At 56.7% G+C, this 18305-nt stretch overlaps 1 protein-coding gene across 1 annotated transcript; it reads left to right on the top strand.

Moving 5' to 3' along the window:
- The first annotated feature begins 376 nt into the window (after nucleotides 1-376).
- Nucleotides 377-10391, top strand: APLN (apelin). Its single transcript, XM_035008425.1, has 3 exons — nucleotides 377-766; nucleotides 6941-7112; nucleotides 7800-10391. Exons 1-2 carry the CDS (start codon nucleotides 700-702, stop codon nucleotides 7105-7107), a joined length of 234 nt encoding a protein of 77 aa, XP_034864316.1. The 5' UTR covers nucleotides 377-699; the 3' UTR covers nucleotides 7108-7112; nucleotides 7800-10391.
- Nucleotides 10392-18305: the final 7914 nt, after the last annotated feature.

Genomic DNA, 18305 nt, shown 5'->3' with positions numbered 1-18305 from the left:
TCCTTGACAGCCGTTAAGAAAGCGAGGTGAGAAAGGGTTAAGTGTGCCCCTCCACCGCCCCAAATGCTTCCTGTGTTTGAAATCCTTCAGGTCTCCCAAACTCTCTGGCCCCCGGCCAGGCGGGCATTGTCCTGGGAGCGGTTGTGGGTTGTCGGAGCGGCCGTGCCGCCTTTGTTGTGGGGCCACCTCGAGGTTCCCTCTCGCGCCCTGGCTGGGGCTGCAGAATGCGTGCCGGGAGGGGGGCGGTGCGGGAGGCTCGCTCCCTCTCCCTCTTCCTGCCCCCCCCACTCCAGCCCTCCCGATGACCACATGACCAAGTGGGCTCGCGGCCAAGCCACAAGCTACAAAATGCAGCCCCTGGAGTGAGCGGGGAGCATTCTCGCTGGCAGCCCGGGCCACGGGCACTCGGAGCCTCGGCCCAGCAGCCAGCCTCCTGGAGAGAGCTCGCCGCCGTCCCCGGAGCCGCCCGCGGAGGCCAGCTTGGCGGCGCTGCCCCGCGGCAGGAGAGGGAGGCTGCCGGGGAGGAGGCGGCGAGCGAGCGCGGCAGGCGGCCAGCCGGCGCGGCGCAGCCAGGGAGCCACGCGAGCTCCGCGCCCGCACGCACGCACGGTCCGCGGCTCGCGCCTTTCCCCGCCTCGGGGCGCCCGGCCTCCCCCGCCCCCCGGCCCCGGGGCCGCTGCGGCGCGGCCGAGGAGCAGCATGGATCTGCGGCGCTGCGTGCAGGCGCTCCTGCTGCTCTGGCTCTCCCTGACTGCGGCGTGTGGAGGTGAGTGCGTGCCCCGCCGCTCGCCCGCGCGCCCCTCGCCGCCCTCCTGGACCGCAGCCGACGCGCTCCCTTCCCTCCGCCCCCAGCTCGCGCGCTCTCCGCCTCCCGGGACCCGGGCGCCAGCCGAGCGGGAGCAGCCACGCGCCGGCCGCGCCGGGCCGCCGACTGACTGACAGGGCGCCTTGGGCCAGGGACCCGGCCGGCCCGGGGCCACCGCCTCCTCCGGGAAGGGGGCTCGCCTCGGTCTCGGGCGTCACCCGCCCGGCGCCCTGCCCCTCCCGGCGGCCCCTCGAAGTCCGAGGAGCTCAGGGCCGCGGGCGTGCGTCCAGGGTCCCGCGCCCTGTACCCCACGTGGTGGAGGGGATGTGTGTGGCGGGTGGGGGGAGCATGTCCCGCTCCCCGTGGATCAGTGGAGGGAGCCTGACCTGAGCCTGGTGGCCTGGCCTCCCGAGTTGAAGGTTTTCCGGCCCCTGGACGTTAGGGGCCGCGCGCGGGTGCCGGGGCGCGGGCCACTCGGGATGATGTGCCAAGATGCAGACGTGACACTTGTTGCATAGGCAGGAGCGCGCGGCGGGGGCGGCGGCGTGGAGCCCGGCTGTTGCTCGGTTCAGCCTGCGTGTGAGCGGAGGCAGCCTTGCCCGGGCCAGGCTGGTCTTCTCTTCCCCAAGCTCCAATCTGGTCTGCTCTCCTGCTCCCGCACAGGAGGCCCGCCCCACGCACTCCGCGCCCCCCGCGCCCCCCGCGCCCCCCCTCCCCGGGCCTCGTTCTTCGATATCCTGGCTCCGGCCTTTACTCATGAGCCCCAGCCACAGGCTGTCTCCAGGCACCAAACCGGGAAACATGCGCCTGACTGGACACCTCCATGCAATTCTGGGAGGGGGACCCCTTTCTGCCCCACCTGCACCACACCCCCCACCTGGCATATTTGGCACCAGTGCTCCCTTGCCCTCCCCAGACCCGGTCCCCGCCGATGCCCTGGCAGCCTCAGCCCAGGCTGCCTGTCCCCCGTGCGTCAGTGTCTCCTGGGGCTGTCAGCTCCTGCCTCCAGCTGCCACAGTCCTGTGATCTGGCTGTCACTGCTGCCTGCCTGGCACCACAGAAGGGCAAGGCCAAGACCAGGTGGACGAATGCCAGTGCCAGGGCTGGAGACGCAGAAAGGTGGGAGCAGAGGGAAGGAGAGGGCAGGGCAGCAGGTTTCCTGGATGAAGGGCATGGGGCCCTACTTAGTTCCAGACCCTCCAGAGTAGGAGGGGGGCCTGCAGCCCAGGAGCCCCTGAGGGGCCCGGCGGGGCTCCACCTCTCTCTCTTTGGAGGCTGCCTTCTCTCTCTGCTCTTGCCTTTTGCCACTGCCCTCGCCCTGGGAGCTCTGCCTGGCTTCTCAGGAGGGTGCATCAGTTAGCTCTGGCACCCCCTGCCTTCAGCTAGCTGTCCAGGGGTCTTCTTCCTCAGGGCCCAAGGGCGGCGTGAGCCTCTTCCCTGGTAAGAAGGGAGCAGGCTTTTCCTCAGAAACTCCTGTCAGGCAGGCAAACAGAGAGCAAAAGACAGGGGTGAAGGACACCTCATGGGCCTGTCCTGCAGGCACCTACCATCCGGTGCAGTTGGCAAGACAGGACACTCACAGGACGCCACCACTGGCAAACGGTCCAAAGTGGTACCGTCGGGGGAGAAAGAGTGGGTACAGAGAGGGTGTCCTGGAGGAAACTGGGGCTTCCTGATCTGCATACTTGGTGCTCCCCCAGAGGCTATGGGGAGACCCTTGGGCAACTGACCAGCACTAGGACCCTTTAGGGGTCCAGCTGGGAAAGGGGACAGCTAGTTTCAAGGGGAGGGAACACGGTGTTTGGTGCAGACCCTGTCACCTCTTGCTTTAATCTGCCCTTCTTCATTAGGCCATCTACCTTTGTGCCCTTATTTGGGTAAATTTGTTGCCCTCACATTTTGCTTAAGCCTAGCACTGGACACTAGGCTCTCACTGCTTTCTCCACCCCCATGACATCTTTAGGAGCCAAGGAGGGCCACTTCCGTGTAGGTGGCCACCAGCCAAGGGTCCAGGTACTCATGTCCTGCTTCTCCTGCCTCCTATCCTGGGTCAGAAACAGGGCCCCCAGAACCGCCTTGCCCTTGGCCCAGACTCTGGGCATGCTCTCCCCAGCCAGAGTCTCCAGTCAAAGTCCCAGGCCCAGGGGTGCTTGGGTGGCACAGTCGGCTTTGTGGCCAACTCTTGGTTTCTGCTCACGTCGTGATCTCAGGGTCACGAGATTGAGCTCCCCCCCACCCCCCACCAATCAGGCTCTGCGCTCAGAGGGAAGTCTGCTTGAGATTCTCTCTCCCTCTCCCTCTGCCCCTCCCGCTCCTCCTCTCTCTCTCTCTCAAATAAATAAATCATTAAAAAAAATTTCCCAGGCCTGAAAACCTTGCTTCCTCCACAATACACTCTGTCCTGACTTGGAATGTCCGTGCCCCTCCCCCCGTTCACCGAACACACACGAACTCCTCCACTGCTTCCTGACCTTGCTCTTCTGAGTCTGAGAGCTGCTGGGCCAGGCCTGAGTGCCTCTTGGTCTTGTCTGAGCACCTCTCCCCTCCTCCTCCTCCCCCTCCTCGGCCCTAGCTCAGAGCCTGCAGTTACAGTGACAGCGTGAGGCCAGCCTACTGTATGTCACCCTCTCAGGGAGCGGGTACCTCTACTCCATCCCCAGTCCCTAAGTGCTAAGCGCTCTTGTAACCTGAGTCCGGCCTCTCTCTGGCAAAAGACTAATGCAAGTGAAGTGGAGGGCTAGGCTGCCAGAGCGTGACGTGTGCAAGGGCAGCAAGGCTGGCCCGGGAAGGTAGCTCGGGGTGCTGGGGTGGAGGGCTGAGCGGACCAAGGACGGGTGCCTCAGCGGGGAGAGACCTGCAATACCGGGAGGGGTCATAGCCAGCGGGGGGCCCCACCGGAGCTGGGCTTTTAAAGCAGTCACAAGATAGACTGGATGGCAAGGCGAGAGGCAGACGCGTCACTCCTGGTGAGGTTGGCATGTTCCTGAAAAGTCACACACACCTCTTTATGCACCGGCAGGGTTGGAGCTCGGGCCGCACAAAAGTCAAACCCTGTTCACCCCTGACTGCCGTTCTCAGCGTAGAGACGCTGAGGCTTCATTCCGACGGCGCTTCAGAGAGCAGGGGCTCCAGTCCCTCTAGGCTTCAGATTCTTTGTGGGGATTGCCCCCAGCCTCCTTTAAGTAGCGAATGAATTAGAAGAAAATATTTAAGTGCACTGAGGACGGCCCCCGTTTCTGAAAGGGGAATTCTTTTGTACAGCCAGGACCTCTGCAGTGATGCGCATCAACAGCCTCTAAACTGGACGGCATAAAGCCCGGGTTTCAGGTGTCAGCTTATCTTAGGGTGAGCCGGACTCAGAATCCAAAGTCTGAGGAGCCAGGAGGGTGATGGCATCAGGGTGTGGGAGGAGCTGCAGACTTCTGGCTGCAAAGAAGACAGTGCACCCCCCACCCAACGGGATGCAGTGTGCCAGGGCTCCTGGGTGGCCGTTCTCTAGGGCCTGGCTGAGTGCTCAGTCGGCTCAAGGCAGTTCTTCTCTGCCTGCTTGGAGTCGAGATGTCTCCCTGGCTGGAGTCTGAGCTACCATCCCCGTTCCCCATCCCGGTTCTCGGCCTCCCCCTACTTAGGGCCTTTCACCCCTAGTCCTCCCTCCCTTACTGCCACCAACACTCACAGTCCTGGGTGCTGAATATGTGGAGGTGATGCCCTCGCCAGCTGGGTACCATGTCTCTCTTCTCCATGCCCACTCTACCGCTGGGGCTGTAACCTGTGCCATCGGCCCCCTCCCACTCCACCCCCAGTAGTGGAGGGCACGGACTGGAGAACAAGACCTCGCAGGATCAAGGCCCCAGAAGGGTCCTTCCCTGTGCCTGGCCACACCCTCAGCACAGTCCTTCCCGCCCCGAGCCCCGAGTGCGCCTCTCATATGGACGCCTCATCAGCATCATTCCTGCCCCCCTCAGTGGTCAGGGAGAGCCTTGAGAGGACCCCGAAACACAGGGCAGAAGCTGCAGCAGCTGAGGTCAGGGGTGGAGGTGGGGGCTTAGTGAAGGTCCTTCCCTCCTCTCTCCTTCCCTGGCCCAGCCCTTTTGCAAATGGCTTTATGACAGACAGAAGTGGCTTCCTGCCCCACGGCCCCAAAGTGTGAATATAATTTGTGTTTTCATTCTCATTAGATGATGGGTTTTAATTCTCACTGGGGGAGGAGCTGACACATTAACCCACCCCAACCAGAAGCACAGAAATGTGGCTGGTCAACAGTGGGGTCCTGCCCGGCCTGGGACTTTTCTCGGGGAAGGCGGGTGGAGGACTAGAGTGTGCGCATATGCGCTGTGGGCTTGTGTGTCTTTTTTTTTTTTTTAAGATTTTATTTATTTATTTGACAGAGAGAGAGACACAGTGAGAGAGGGAACACAAGCAGGGAGAGTGAGAGAGGGAGAAGCAGACTCCCCCGCTGAGCAGGAAGCCTGATGCGGGGCTCGATCCCAGGACCCCGGGATTACAACCTGAGCCGAAGGCAGACGCCTAACGACTGAGCCACCCAGGCGCCCCAGGGCTTGCATGTCTTGAGAGAGCAGCAGGCCCCGGGAGCCTGGGTGGGGAGGGCCTGAAGAACAAACCTCGCCTGCTTTTGGCCCAAGAGGAGGAGAAATGCCTGGAAATTGTGTGCAACAGGAGGAAGAATCACTAGAGCCAAGGAGCCAACAGAGGACCCAGAGCATGGGGGTGCTGGAGGCAGGAGGAGGGAAAGGAAGATCAGCCAGGGGTATGACTGGGGGGCTAGCAGCCAACGGGTGGTGATATGGAAACTCTGAGCTAGTTGTGGGGATGCCTGGATGGATGGAAATGGAGCTTCAGGGGCAGGGATATAACTGAAGGCAAATCCAGTGGTGTGGGAGGAGAGAGACTGGGATTTGTGATCGCTGACCTCAGAAGCCGTATTTCTGCAGCCCAGCCCAGCCCCGGACTGGGCATGGCTCAAGTGCCCTGCAGTCCGCCTTCTGCCCAGCACCGTCTCGTCTCCCTGTTCTGCCTGCTTCCAGAGGCGGGGCTTGTTTCTGGAGTGCAAGCTCCCCTCCCCTGGCTGTGCTGCAGCCTTGGTGAGAGCCAGCCCAGGTGCCTTCTCCCTCACTGCACCCCAGAACACCCAGCACCACTTAGGTTCCATTGTCAGGGCTTGGCCTGGCATCAGGAGGCTCCTGCTCTACGCCAGGTGTGGGCAGATGTAGAGCAGAGCCCCAGAGAGCCGAGGAGAAGCCAACTGGGATGTAAGTGGGAGGAATTTACATCAGACACAGGCTCGGGCTGTGATGTGGGGATGAAAGGAGGTAGGGCATTCGGTGGGGAGGTGCCGACTACAGCAGCCCGCACCCCTCCTGATGCACAGACTTGCCGCCTCAAGTGCCCATTCACTCATTGGTTCACTCATTCATCCAGATAATATTTACTAGCCTCTAAATGAGGTCACAGGCTGGATAGAGCCCAGCTTAAGGCGCACAGAGTCTCTACAACCCCCCAGCACAGCCACACCCCCTGGGAGATCACGTGAGGTATGAGATCTCAAGTACTCAAAAGTGGGTCACCTGCGTACTGAAGGATGTCCGAGTCCAATGACACGGTGTTCTGGATTTGCTGTAAAATACTTCCACAAAGAAAAAAAGAAAAGGGATAACTAAAGGCTATGGGACTCCACCTGGATAACGGTTGAATCCGGGTGCTGGGTACATGGTGGTACGGGGATTCATTTCCTTGTATGTGTGAACTGTTTTCAGTGTATCCGTTGCAAGGGTGCAATGGGGAGTTATCGCTTGCTGTGCCCTGACCAAGTACAGACGTATGCCCCACACTGTACCCCCCCCCGATGTTCTAAACGGGGAACATGTTTGCGCCTGCCAGAAACATGGTAGAACTGCCAAAAGGACCTAAAGTCAGCTCCATAAATTGCAAGATGTGAGTAGGTTTTGGCCCAGGCCAGTGTAAAAATTGCAAACTCTTCACCAAGATGGAAGATAAAACCAAAGAGAAGCTTTGATGAATACTACCTCTTGAAGACTTGGCCCCCTACCACGAGTCTGCAGCCCCCTGCCCATCCGCATCAGCCCTCCTGGCTAACAGGCTTTCCTCTTCCTGCAGGGCCCCTGCTGCAGCCTTCCGATGGCAAGGGGCTGGAGGAGGGCAATGTCCGCCACCTGGTGCAGCCCAGAGGATCGAGGAATGGACCGGGGCCCTGGCAGGGCGGTCGGAGGAAATTCCGCCGCCAGCGGCCGCGCCTCTCGCACAAGGGCCCCATGCCTTTCTGAAGCAGGTACTTGAGCCTCTGGTCAGTGGGCAGCGGAAGGAGCTGGGGAGGGACAGCCTGGAAGCTGGGGGACCCTGCTGCTTCTTGCTGGCCAGACACCTGCACCGAGCCCTTCCGGCCCCGCACGCAACGTAGGTGCTTACAGAGCACCCATCTTACCCCTTCATTTTACAGACATGGAGCCAAGGCCCAGAGAGGGGCTTGACACCTGGAGCCAATCTCCTGACTCCCCAGGAGTGGGGTGTCAGCCCCTCTCCACTCTGCTGCCCGGGGTTGGGCAGGCTGGCCCAGTTGGAGAGTTCTAGAAGTCCCGGAGGGGCCTTGCTGAGCTGGAGAGGGATGCCTCAGGGTATCCTACCGGTGTGCAGGGTGGATCTTCACCAGAGAAGGGGAGGGAGGCAGAGAGCCTTGGGGGGCAGCAGGCAGAGACGAGGAAGAGGTTGCCCAGAGCCATGAGAAAGAAAGAAAAATCCAAGGCAGTAGCAGAGAAAGCAAGGCCTAAGCTTGCCCCTGAGGCCTGGCCTGCTGTCTCGCCCCTGTAGCCTGGACAAGGTGGCACCAACTCAGGGACCTTGGGCTTTAGGTTCAGGGTTGTGGGGAGAGGGGAACGAAGGCTGTCTCCTTTGCTTTCCCGGCTGGTTCCTTTGACCTAAGACATGTCCGTGACTTCTCGCTGGTCATTTTTTTCTCTAGGACTGAGGGGGCCCCTGAGTGCCCACCCCCTGCGACTCTGGCTACTCCATAGATTGGTCTGCTTCTCTGGAGCCCTCACTTCCATTCGCCTCTCTTCTCGCACCTGTCCTTGCTGCTGACGGTCCCGGCTCTTCTCACCCACCGGCTTCCCCGAATGACATGATCCTGCCCCTAGTTCGGATGATTCCCTTTCTCTCCCATGGATCCATTCAGCCCCTCCTCCTGGCCCATCCCTGGACTGACTTCAGAGACCCAACACTGGAAGGCTGGACTTCTCCCTGGCCTTCCCCTTCCTCTAGTCGTCTTCCCCCACCCCCAGTCCAACAGCCCAAGCTTCGCCCAGCCCTTCCTTCCTCACCTCACTGGTGCCCTGGGGGCTGGAGGGGAAACACTCCCTTCTTCAGTGGGCTCCGGCAGGTCCCAGGCTTTCAAGTTACGTGGACCCTTCACCCGGCAAGGAGGCCCTGGTTAGACGGGCTGGGGCATCGATTGGGATGCAGACCAGGCGCCTTGCGGGGTATCGGAACGGGGCTCGGTCCTCTGGTGAGGGGAGAGGGAAAGCACTGGAGAAGAGGAATAGCTGCTGTAGGCTTTTCCTCCTGCCGTGTTTGGCTTACCAAAGAGGCGAAGGAGAGGGGCCATGAAGTACTTCGTCTCCTCTCTGTGTCTCCTAACACTGCCCCCCACCTCACCCCCAACTCGCTCCCTCCCTCCCTTGCCCGCTAGTTAAGCTCTCGCTCAGGAGATGGCTCTGTACCCTCCCAGGAGCAAAAGCCAAGCAGGAGGAGTGGGTTTTTTTTTTTTTGCCAAGAATCACAGAATGTCAGAGCCAAAAGGAATCTTGGCGATCACTTAGCTCCGCCTCCTTAGGCAAACTCCTGCAAAACCAGGCTTGGAGAGGGACAGTGGACCTATTCGGGGTCACTGCAGAGCCAGAATGAGGACCCAGGTCTCCCCACTCCCACTTGATGATGTCCTCTTCCCTCTTGATGATATCTTTTCAAAACACACTAAGTGCCTTGCCCACGCACGGTTGGGGCTGGGGGTGGCGGGGAAGGGAGGCGCAGGCAGGCTGTGAAGTGCCCCGCGGTTGTGTGGGGGCCCAGCTGCTCCCCCCTCCCTGGCTTGGCCCTGCTGGTCCATCCCGCCCCCCTGCCCCGACCTGGGCTGAAAGGGCCCGTCCCTGGCCAGCGGCCCCCATTCCTGCAGCACTTCCAGGGCCCAGGTGTTCTCGCAGAGGCAGCTCAGGTTCTGAGGCTCTTGCTCGAACCCCAACACTGGTTTTCGGGAGCCAGAAGGTAGCCTTAAGTAATTGGCCTCGGTAGCCTTCCCTTCATGTGGACTGGACCTTCTTTCCCAGTGGCCTTTCCTTAGGGGAGCGGCAAGGGGGAGAAGAAGGAAGGGAGGGAAGGAAGGAGAGAAGGAAGGAAGGAAGGAAAGATGGGAGGAAGTACAGGTCTGAGCAGGCTTCCTTCCCAGAGGCCTCCCAGGAGGGAGGAAAGGGGAGACAAGAGCCTGATGGCCCACCTATGTATGTGTGGGGACAGGGGGAGTCAGGGCCCTCCGAGTCCCACAGTAACCCCGACATTGCCTAACCGCCTCTCCCCCCTCACTTCCACTGCTGCTTTAAGGCCCACCCTGAGGAGCCGGGCTGGGCACCCGCTTCCCCCACCCCCTTCGGGCTGGGAGTGGGGGCTGGCCAGGGTCCAGGAAGCCCCTTCTGCCACTGATGCCCCCATCAGGGATCGGGCCTTCTTTCCCCTCCTCCTCTCTGCATCTCCTGCCTCATCAGCTGCCCAGCCAGCCCCGTGGGGTAGGGGGAGAAAGCTGGTCAAGTCCAGAGGCACAGGGCAGAAGAGAGCAGTGGGGGGCTGGGGGCTTGTCTTATTTAAAATGGTTGTGTATGATTCTTATACTAATTTATACAAAGATATTAAAGCCCTTTTCATTAAGAAATTGTCCCTTTCCCATAATTGTGTTCACTGTGTTTGTAAAAATTGTTCTGTGTAAATATGTCTTTATAATAAAGAGTTAAAAGCTGACAATTCACCCTTATTCTTGGAGGTCATGTTCAGGAGGGGCATTCCTGTCCCCTGAGGTCCATGGTTGTCCCTGTGCCCACATATTGCACTTGCACGGAGGTAAGTGCCTGCATCCCAAATCAATTCCAGGTCAAATGGCCTTGAACCAATTTGCCGCAAACTCGCAAAAGGAACCTCTGTGCTTAATGACCGGTTCACATAACATTCAGTCCGCTTTTAAGTGTTTTGGCATCTGTTTGGGTGTCCTTTTTTTCCCCCCTTCGGTGTCATTTAAAGCTTTTTACAAAGCAATTGATTTAAGGACATTCTGGTTAAAGGTGGGATTCCTACTCAAATTTGTTTTATATCCTTGGTGGGTGTCTTCTAATTTTATCTACTTCTGAACACTTTCAGGACTTTTTAGCCAGTTTGCCTTTCCTGAAAATGGTTATGTTTCCTGCAATAAGTACACTTGGTAATGACTTTGTATGTATCGTTTTATGTTCCACAAAATAGAGCTGCTTGATGAATGAGAAAGGCTGAAAAATAAAATGCAAGGAGTTCAATACAATTCTGCCCCATCTGTCTCACTTCTTCACGCTTGCTGTCGAAACGCCAATATCTTGCAGAACAGAAAGGAGCATGGGTATACACTAATTTGGTTAATCAACTCATCAGGTGCACACAGACAGACACAGTGCAGAGTACAACCCAGCGAGAAGGAGACAGGAGTGATCAAAAAGGCGCGTTCAATAAATCTTGTGGGATATTCTACAGATTTGATGGGTATTTGGTGCTAGAAATACATAATTTTAAGAAAGGGTCTGCAGACAAACTTGCTAAAAAGCCATGAAACTGCTCAGTAGGAGACAAAATAGAAAAAGCCACGCACAAGCATACAAAATAATCTCATCATTGACAAAATGCTGCCGATTGCGACACAGTGATTTAAAAATACGACATTATGCTGGAAGTGCCTCTTAAGAAAATTGGTACAAAATGCCTTCTTTCAAAATTACTACTTTGACTTTTAGGCAAACTGGTCGTCAGAGTAACTGGTTAGGCAAAGAGGTTTAGGTGGGCTGGCTTTATGCTGATTGGTCTGTTACCTCCCTAATCACCCCCAAAGCTCTAATTTTACATGAAACCAAGGAGAAAGGGGTGGTGGCAGGGCCGGGGAACTTAATACCCACCCAGAAGTGTGCAGCTTTCAGAACTCCTTATAAAAATAACTCCTTTTGTCATTCTAACGACTAGGTGACACAATCCCCGAGCCCCATTTTACCAGTGAGAAATGAGACAAGGGGCTCAGAGAAGTGAAGCTAGTAAGTGAATCTAGAATCTGGACTTCAAATTCTAGAATGCAAATCCTTTCTCTGGTCCTTTGAACGTTCCCCTACTTAGAGGGAAGACTTAAGTACAAAGCGTGTTCGGTATTCTCAGTAAGTGCAGAAGAAATGGATGGCATGGTGTGGACTGGTGGGATCGCTAACACCGGCCCCCACAGCCCGATCACATTTGGTTAAGTTGGCAGGAGGCTGGCGGGCAGTGGAGGTAGGGGCAGGAAGGGGAGCGGCCACCTGCGTCCTCCAGGTGTATGTAACCAACTGGAGGCTAGTGGGTGACTGCGAGTCTGACCCTGGGGCAGAGAATGAGGGAAAGATAATTAGATAATTAGACATCAGACCAAAAGAAGGCAGGACATACGGGTTGCCACCCTTTGGCGATATCTTAACCAAATAAATACAGTAGGATCAGAGTAGGGGGTGGTTTTTGCAAACACAGAGGTAAAAAGAAAAAGGGGTTCACTTAATTGTTTCTGGCCCATAAGTCCTAGAGCAAGAGGTTGAAGGCTGGGGGTGGGGGACAGAGAACTCGAAAAACAACAGTGGAAAGTAGGCAGCCTCCGAAATGACAGAGATGAGGGAGGCAAAGAGACCCAGGCCCAGACACATGGCTTCTCAGGCCCCCAGGTGTGGTATAAAACGAGCCCTAGCCCTCCGAAGCCTAACGTTTCAGACTCTCCCACAAGCCCTGGTTGACTTGGTACCAACTGGGGCTGGGCTCCTCCACGACGGAGGGAACTATGGGGCCTGGCCCAAGCAGCCGTTCGGAAGTGCTTGTATAACTTTCTTTTTCAGGCCTAAAGGTTACTCGGCTGAAATTTCTCAATCCACAGTTTCTTTCTGACCAGAGTGAGCTCAGGCCAGCTAACGGTGAAAGGGAATAGCAGAGAAGACTTACTATCTTCTGCTCCCAGCCCTAGAAGGGGCTGCAGACTCAGCCAGCCTTACTCTGGAACCTCCAAATGGGAGGCCTCTCCAGGGCTCCTTTGACAAGCTGGTATTCCTGATGTAACTGGCCAGTGCTTACAGAGGGAGCCCGGCAAGGAGCTCCCCTCATTGCTCCCGTGGACTTGAGCCAAAAGCCAGAGCCGCATCCAGAATATTTCCTTGAATGTTTCAAATCAGGGGTCAGCAAACTTTTTCTGCAAAGGGCCAGATAGTATTTCCGACTTTGCGGGGCCTTTCCATCTCTGTCTCGACTCCCCCAGTCAGCTGCTGCAAAAGCAGCCCTAGACGAAGTGTAAATGAAAGGGTGTGGCTGTGTTTCAACCAAACTTTATTTATAAAAACAGGTGGCAGGTCTCAGTTTGCCGAACCCGGTCTCAACTCAGCCCTTGAACCCTTGCCTGGGGCCCAAAGAGAAGACTTACATTCTACAGTACGGTCTAGAATGAAGGGAATTTAATAAACTGATTATGAGCTGGCCTCCGTGCCATGCTAATCTGATAATAATCATACTGACAAAGGGCTTTCAGTGGAAGGGGGAAGTCTGGGTCAGATCAAGGTTCAAATCCCAGCACCACTCTTCACTTATCTGTGAGAACTTAAAGGCAGTGTCTTGATCTCAGTGAGCCCTGTTTCCAAATCTGGCAGGATGCTATGCCCACTTTTCAGCACAGTGGTCAAGGTTGAATGAAACGATGCAGGGAAAGTGTTGGGCACTGCACCCGGCCCGTGGCACAAGCTTACTAGTGGGAGTTAATGTTATCTCTGCTAAGCTTCACCCTAACCCTGAGAAGTGGACAGGGCAGCCATCATTATCCCCAATTTCTAGATGGGGAAACAGGCTCAGGGAGGTCAAGGCGCTTGCTCAAATTCACAGAGCCACCTGGTTCTGTCTTCAGCTGGGGTCAGCTGCCATGCCCTCGCTAGGGGTCTGCTTCCCCACCATGAGTGTGCCTTGGCCCCTAGAAACTTCCAGTGTCCCAGACAACACTTAGGGCCTCCCCAGGGACAGACCAGGCCCTCAGCATTTTCCCTTGTGGCAGGATTAGTTTGGGAAGCACCTGGGCTAGGATTTCAAAGCCAGGCTCATGCTCTAGGAGACTTGCCTGGCCCTTGGGTTCTTCTCTACACAAAGCCGGGAGCCCAGAAACCTGAGTTCCAGTCCTGAATCTGTTTCCGCCCAGGGCTTGCTGGGTAGCTTGGCAAAGTCTCTCCTTGGCCCTTTCTGGGCCTCTGCCTCCTCACCTGCCCAGGCCTCTTTGAAAGGGTGGGTGAGTGAGAAGCACCCACTTGTGAATAAGGCCTTGTTGGGGTTCCCAGCGAACAGTGAGGATGCTTCGGGCCACCCTCCAGAAAGAGTCCAGGGCCTGCCACAGGGACCTGTAGGGAGGAGCTCTGGGAGAAGAAATAGGCATATAGCAGGAAATGGGAACCTTGGCCAGTGAGGAAGGCCACCACTGGGTTTTGTGGGTCTGCACAAGCTTCCCTTGGTCCCAGAGGCTGCCATAACCTCCATTTCATACTTCCCTCACTGTGCAAACAAAATGCTTTCTGGGGGCGCCTGGGTGGCTCAGTCGTTAAGCGTCTGCCTTCGGCTCAGGTCATGGTCTCAGGGTCCTGGGATCGAGCCCCGCATCAGGCTCCCTGCTCCGCGGGAAGCCTGCTTCTCCCTCTCCCACTCCCCCTGCTTGTGTTCCCTCTCTCGCTGTGTCTCTCTCTGTCAAATAAATAAATAAAATCTTTAAAAAAAAAAATGCTTTCTGATGCCCCCATGGGTGCTAAAGAACGGGCAGGCTGCAGCCTAGCCAGCCCAGTGGCCTGAAACTAGAGGTTTGGCACTCTGGAGCCTCACCTCAGCTTGGCCAGTAACTGGCTGTGTGATCCTCGGCAGGTTAGTTCATCTTTTGGGGGGCTCCCAGTCCCCCCTCATCACATATCATCATAGCCCAACAATCTCTGCTCTCCCCACCTCAGACATAGAGAATCCTAGAAGAAGAAAGCTGGCAGGCAACTGGGAGGTCATTCAGTCCCCCAAACCCCTTTGATTTTCGATGAAGAAAGCAGGACTCCGTAGAGGAAAGTGGCCCACTCTAAGGGGCACAGCTAGATGGTGCTAGCAAACGTGCCGGGCCAAGCGCTGTTGGGACATCATCCGTCCTGACTTCGTCTCCATCACAAGCCCATTCTCTAGCTGAGGAACCTGAGGCGTGGAGAGGCTGGGTCCGTCTGAGGATGCCCTGTGGTGTGAAAAAACGAAAGAGAAGGCACTTCAGAGGGAGGCCAAGGCAGCGTTGAAATGCAAAGCCTTCAGTCCAGGGCGGCTGTCTCCTCTGGCTGTGGGGAGAGCTTCACTCGAGCGCCCCCAGGCCCGGGACAGCAGAAGTGCTGCATATGCGGGACCAGGGGAGGTCCGCCTCCCCCCTCCTCCCCACAAGAAGCTCGGGTTTCCCTAAAGGCAGTCTCTGGCTCCCTCCCCAGCAAGTGTGGGGACAGGGGCCGGTGACTGGGGCAGAGCTATGAGGTTTCATCCCCCTGTGTGTAGGCTCCCAACCTTTCTCAGAGCCTAGAGTTCTCTCACCTCCCTCAGAGAACTCCCAGCTCCTCAGGTGTGGGCTGGGTGGAAAGATATGGAAAGATCCACAAAGCAGAGGGAAGGATCACACAGGGGTACAGAGCGGCTGGAGGAGGGGGTCTCGTGAGGGAAGGCTCACCACTCAGTCCCTTCACCTCCATCACTCAGAGATCTCAGACCCTGGTTTGGCCAGGAGTTCCAGTCTGATTTCCCTCCTTCCCCACCCGACTGTGGACCACCTCCCAGCTCAGCTCCACAGCCCTCTTCACCCCATCCCTTCTCCCAAACTGCCTGTCAAGCTTCAGGTCCCATGTCTTGTGCAAGTTCCCCTTCCACTTATGCTAACATTTTCCGAACCCAAGCGCAAGAAAAGCCCGTTTTGCCTGCCCCTACCCTGCGTGAGCGTGAGCCACAGTGGAGGAGGCACCGTGGAGAAGACTTGCTCCCTGCCTCGCCTCTGGGAGGCTGAAGGGAAAGGTGTGCAGGTACGGTGGGACAGCCCTTGCAGCCTGTGGCTTCCACAGTGCCCTCTGTACCCCTGGCTGTGCCCCTGGCCCCAGCGGGAGCTGTGCGGGAGAGAGCTTCACACACAGCTTTCAGGAAGCAGAAACTGCGAAGGCATCAGCTGAAGTCCCCCCACCCCCCTTTTCCCGGTACTCTTCTAGTCTACCCAGACTTCCCTCCCTTGGCTCTCGGCCTCTCCAAATTCTCCCAGTCCTTCAAGTGCCAGCCCAGTCTGCCTCCCCCAGGAAATCTTACAGGATGCTCCTCTACCCTGAAGGTCACGGCAGCGGATGCCCGGATGGGAACCTAGGTTTGTCTCCCTCCTAAGCCTGTGTGCTTGCCAACCGCACGCTTTCTTGCCACACTGAGCATGGCTGTAACCACAGTGGAGGTGACAATGCCTACAGTGATGATGACCAGGGAATATAATGATTGCGCCTCCCCGCGTGGGATCTGGGAAAAAACCCTGGCTCCTCTAAGTACTAAGCTTGGGTCACGCCACCCATCTAGGCCTCAGGTTTATTGTATCTACAATAGAAATCATAATCTGTAGCTTCCTCACAGGCTTGTAGTAAGGCTCAAGTGAAGTGAAAATGGAGTTAAAATGTTTTTGAAGTTAAAATGCTTGGTACACTAAAGAGTGCCACGCTTGTGTGAACGGGGAGAAAAATGCCTACCTTCCAGCTGGCCCCGGGAAAACGCTTTGTCATCAGCGAAGTGCCATAGAAATTCATTTCCCAACATTCAACAAATGGTTGAGGGCCTACTATGTGCCACATTGCTTCCAACCTGGTGAGGGAGATCCGATGTCATTCAAAAACCACAAGGAATGTCTGACTGTGACTGTGGTAAGGGGTCTGGGGGAAAGCACAGGACTCTAGGAAGTTTCTCACAGGGAGAGCTCAAGGACTTGTTGGGGAGGGGGTTCGGAGACGCTTCCTTGAGGAGAAGTGGGAGCTGAGACCTCAAGGTGCGTAGAGGTTAAGCGGGACAAAGGGAATTAATTCCTGGCAGAGGGAGCATGCTGCTTGAGTCCAAGCGCCAAGAGGGGAGAGAGCGGGTGTGATTTATTCTGTGTTTTTTTTTTTTTTTAAGATTATTTATTTATTTGACAGAGAGAGAGAGCACAAGCAGGGGGAGTGGCAGGCAGAGGGAGAGGGAGGAGCAGGGAGCCCGATGTGGGGCTCCATCCCAGGACCCCGGGATCGTGACCTGAGCTGAAGGCAGACGTTTAACCAACTGAGCCATCCAGGTGCCCCGCAGGTGTGATTTATTCTTAAACCCATTTCACAGACGGGGCATGGACCCCGAGAGGGGCTGTGACCTGCCGGATGCGAGATTCCATTCAACTCCTGTGTGCTGGCTGATTCTCTTCCAGGCTCTTGGCTGGGCAGCGCTAGAGCAGGGCCCTGCCATGGTACCTAAGACATCCTCTTCCGATAACTTGTCTGATGCTCTATCGGTTTCACCAGCTGTGTGGGAGGGACCGAGGCTCCCACCCACCGGAGCGGGGCGCTGGGTGCCCTGGGCCGGCTTGCAGGCTGGAGAGGCACTTTGAAAACTCAGACGTTCCACTTTCGTTTTGCTCTGCCTCCCCTCCTCCTCCACGTCCCTTAGTCTCTGGGTGAAATGCACTGTGGCGTGAGAGGCTGCCCCCTGCTGGCGGATCCGGGGGACTGCAGGAACTTCTTACTGCCTGAGCCCCGCCTTGGCCCAGACCATTGAAGGGGGAGGAAGCTTTTGAGGTCCCCTCATCTGTCCCATTCAGCAGGAGGTGTGAGGGAGAGCAGACCAAGGTGGGTGTGGGGGGAGGCTGATCGAAGTTAGTCAAAGCTGACTCTAAGTTGCCTCCGCTGCACGAATGAGAGTCTGTGAATGATTTCGTGGGTGTGAATGTGTGTCCCATGACGAAAGAGTGTGAGGGTGCAAGGGTGCGTCTACAGGTCATGAGTGTAGTGGGCTGTGTGTGTGTGTGAACACTGACTGGGGCAGGTGTGTATATTTGCTCCAAGGTGTGCACTGTGTGAGTCTGTGTGCATGCTAACCGTGGGCGGGGAAGGAAGAGAGGTTGCCAGCCAGGGGTACCAGGGGTGAAGTTACCCAGCTCGTGGTTGCAAAAGGGCAGCAGCTGGCCCTGTAAGTCCAAGCCAGGCCCTGTTTGCATCCGTACTGGGTGGTCCTAGGCTGTCTGGCTCTTGGGCTGTCCCAAGGAATATTTCTTTGTCCCTGCCAGAGCCCCTGCTAGCAGGGACACACCTGTACCCTCACAGCTACTGGGGGAAATCTCATAGCCCCCGGAAGCGATAAGCAAATCTGATTGCTGCGTGTGTGTGCTCATGGGAGAGCCCTAAAGGAGCACCCCACCGCTGCCAAGGCCCTCTGTGAGGCCTCTGCTCTTTTTCTCTGTGGGTTAGTGCGGCCTTCCTGGGTGTTTCTGGCCTGCAAACATTCTGATCAGTCAGAGCTGATCATGCCACACTGGTTATTAAAGATTTTTAATGTCACCCCTGTCCACTTCCCACACTCCCAGGGAATATATATATTTTAACCTGGAGCTTCAGGAGACCATGACTTAGTTCTTAAGCCTGACAGGAAGGTTGTGTTTTTCTTTCTTTCTTTTTTTAATAGCCCTTCTTCATTGCCCCTCCAAATGGCATGAAAACATTAGTCCACCTTACTAGTCTCAGCAGGCAAAATTCCTTGGTGAGGCCATCAGCCATCAGTTAAACACTGGAGTCACTGGGCTGGGTTCTGAAGTATCAGATCAGAGTCTAATGACTCCCTTGGACTTTGCCCAAAGGCCCAGCTTTCTGAGTAAGCTCAGTGGTAAGGGAGCTCTGGAGGATTCAAGTTCAGGTTCAAGTGAATGCTCAGGAGCAGGCCTAGCCTTGTCCTTTGTCCTTGGGTGAGGCGCACCAGCCGCACCCACAGCATTTCTAGGAAACACCTTCTGCTCCCTGGGCTTGGGCCTCAGCTCTTCCTGAGAGAAATGCAAACTGTGGGAGCTGTTTTCTGCAGGTGACTGCTGGGCGGAGCCCCTCCTCTGCGGGCCCTATGACTTGCCCTTTCCACCTTCTGTCCTCCCCATATGCCCTGAGGATTGCTAGATCTTCTGATC

This window comes from Mirounga leonina, unplaced genomic scaffold (genome assembly GCF_011800145.1).
Source record: "Mirounga leonina isolate KUSES-001 unplaced genomic scaffold, KU_Mleo_1.0 Mir_101664, whole genome shotgun sequence".
Lineage (NCBI taxonomy): Eukaryota > Metazoa > Chordata > Mammalia > Carnivora > Phocidae > Mirounga > Mirounga leonina.
This window is presented reverse-complemented; position numbering and strand designations above follow the sequence as displayed.